General features: G+C 36.4%; 1 protein-coding gene across 5 annotated transcripts in view; it reads right to left on the minus strand.

The window, feature by feature from the left end:
- Positions 1-591: 591 nt before the first annotated feature.
- pias2 (protein inhibitor of activated STAT, 2) overlaps positions 592-2,799 on the minus strand; it is an 84,009-nt gene continuing 81,801 nt past the window's right edge. For all 5 annotated transcript variants that reach the window (XM_037978492.1, XM_017437067.3, XM_017437065.3 and 2 more), the window contains one exon: positions 592-2,110. In XM_037978492.1, coding sequence (XP_037834420.1) covers positions 1,910-2,110 — 201 coding nt within the window. In that variant the 3' untranslated portion in view covers positions 592-1,909. The remainder of the gene's footprint in view (positions 2,111-2,799) is intronic.

Here is a 2,799-nt window from a genome sequence, read left to right on the forward strand (position 1 = left end):
ATTGAGAAACGCTAGTTTAGAGTATAACTGACAAGAATTTGAACTGAAAATTGTGTTTTTATGGCATAATTTTTTGTGACTGCCCTCATTGCATTGCAGGGCAGGCCCCAAATATAGAGACACTTTTAGAGGTGGATAACAATAGGTGGCTGCCATTGGAATCTATAGGATGCACTTCACTTACATGTAGCGGTACCAAGCAACTGTAACATCAGAAAGAAGGAGCACGAGAAACTCAAGAAATACAAAGGGTTGAAAGAGGAACAAGAGAAGCTGTTGAGAGTCAATGCCTCAGTGTTACCAGTGGTCATCGGAGCACTTGGTTCTGTGACCCCCAAACTGGAAGAGTGGCTCCGAAAGATCCCAGGAACAATTTTGGAGATCTCTGGCCAGAACCAATAAGAACCTTCAAGAAGCTCCCAGGCCTCTGGTTGAGGACCCAAGCTTGAAGAGGAACCGTCCACGTGGAACAAATACGGCGAGATGGTAAGCTTATACGTATAAAACTCAGGTTACTCTTTAAATGATAAAAATTCAAGAACTGCTCGTTCTCCCAGTCTCCTGCAGAAAAATTGTATAAAACCAACAGAATTTAGCTAAATAAAAATTTTAATTTAAAAAAAAAGTTACACAAAGTTTACAAAAACAGACAAATGACAATTCAGCAATAAATCATGATGAATGATAAAACTCAACAACTTGAGGCAAATTAGATATAATAAATTCTAATGTTGCTACTGTGATATAAAACTTGATTCATCACATTTTAATTCTTAAGAGTCAGGTCAAAAAAATTAAATAAAAATACTTTTCTTTATTTCACACCTCGAGTTTTCTCCAGGTTTCTGTAGTTCAGGTTTTGTTTCCACATACCAACCATTTTTACTGACATTTCTTTTTTAAAAATTAAACTAATAACATATAATTAACAGGGATTATAAGGTTTTGTTTTTTTTTTATGAATATGAAAAATTCTATTAAAATTGAAACCTTGGCGACAGTTGTGTCAGTACCAACTCGAGGTACCATGAGTGGTTGTGGGTTGTGGGGTCCAAACTGGTAGAAATAATTTTAAAAAAAGGATGGAAACACAAATCAACTGTAAAGATATTTTACATGAATAGACCGCTTTGAGGAGGAACAGACCACTCTTGAAGAAGACCACCTAAGTGGTCATCAGGCATTTTACTGCTGTGGAATTTTACAAGTTAAAACATTGAGTCTTTGACACTTAACTCTGGTGAAATCACATATCAGTTAATAATCCTTTACTTCTTACATTGTGTCTGTTGGGTCACAGAGTTCAGTTTTATATTTTTTTAAAAACTGAAAATAATATAACTGATGTTAATCTGAAACATGTCTATGTTAAAATAATAATACAGTATATTTCAGGTGACTGAATGTGTTTAAAATTTTGTAGAAACATCAGTTAACTTCCTCATGATTAGCAAACTGTGTGACAGAGCAGATAACTGAGATATGACCAATCAAGACAGACTTTATTGTCAAGTGTAAATGCTTGAATTTAAAACTGCTTGAGACCAGATCAGACAAGATTAATGGAAGTGCTGGTCTCAATGTAACCTTTGTGTATTTTCTAGAATATTTAGAAGTCCTGATGTTACAAACTACGGTGATCATAAAAAAATTAAGGTGTGCTGGAGTTTGGCACTATAAAACTTGATTATTTAACTGAATTTTCCAATTTTAATGACTTTGCTAGGCCAGAAATAAAACAATTAGATATTTTACTAATGGATTAGAAAATATTGTGACTGGATACAGTTTTATCATTATGAAAATGTTAAGGTCAAAGGTTGGTGATAATCAGCTCTCCTATATGAAATGCACAGTCCACAGTGCAAAGCCTAAGAAACCAGACTGAAGAAGGTTTAAGAATTGTGACTCAGTCCAGAGAAATTATCTCTGATATGCTGCTGTCAGTCTCTTGTCCAGTGATGACCCGCGTCTCATGGATTGAACTGGCAGTGTGGCTGTTAGCGTCATAGTGGCTGGTGGTAGAAAGAGGAGCAGAGCTGGTGCTGGGTGCAGCAGAGGTCTGAACAGATCCTGGAAGGTTGTCCAAAAACATCTGAGGTCTGTAGTGCTAAGGAGAAAAAAAAGCAGATTGATGATTAAATAAAATACCTATAAACCATGTGGATTCACGCTGAGCTCTGGAATATCTCTAGTCTTCTGTCTGCATGAAGACTCTGTCCAGTAATATGATCCAGCTTTTTAACACACCTGTAGCCAAAGGTTTTGAGAATCAAACAAGTATTGGTTTTTTAATAAGTTTGTTGCTTCACTGTTTTTATATATTTTAATCAGACATTTCTAAGGAATACTGAAGTATAATTACAAGCATTTCATAAGTTTTAAAAGCTTTTATTGATAATTACAAATATATATTTGTAGGTGTATATATATATATATATATATATATATATATATATATATATATATATATATATATATATAATTCCCTTCTCACCCTCACGGGTGGTCTCTTTTTCATCCTCTGAGCTCGGGTCCTCTACCAGAGGCCTGGGAGCTTGAGGGTTCTGCGCAGTATCTTGGCTGTGCCTAGAACTGCACATTTCTGGACCTAGATGTCTGATGTTGTTCCTGGGATCTGTTTTAGCCAGCTCCAGTTTGGGGGTGACTGCCCCGAGGGCCCCGATGACCAAAGGCACCACTGTGGTCTTTACCTTCCAGGCCTTTTCCAGTTCCTCTCTGAGGCCCTGGTATTTCTCCAGTTTCTCGTGCTCCTTTTTCCTGATGTTGCAATCACTC

The sequence above is a fragment of the Kryptolebias marmoratus genome, linkage group LG1, assembly GCF_001649575.2.
Source record: "Kryptolebias marmoratus isolate JLee-2015 linkage group LG1, ASM164957v2, whole genome shotgun sequence".
Classification (NCBI taxonomy): domain Eukaryota; kingdom Metazoa; phylum Chordata; class Actinopteri; order Cyprinodontiformes; family Rivulidae; genus Kryptolebias; species Kryptolebias marmoratus.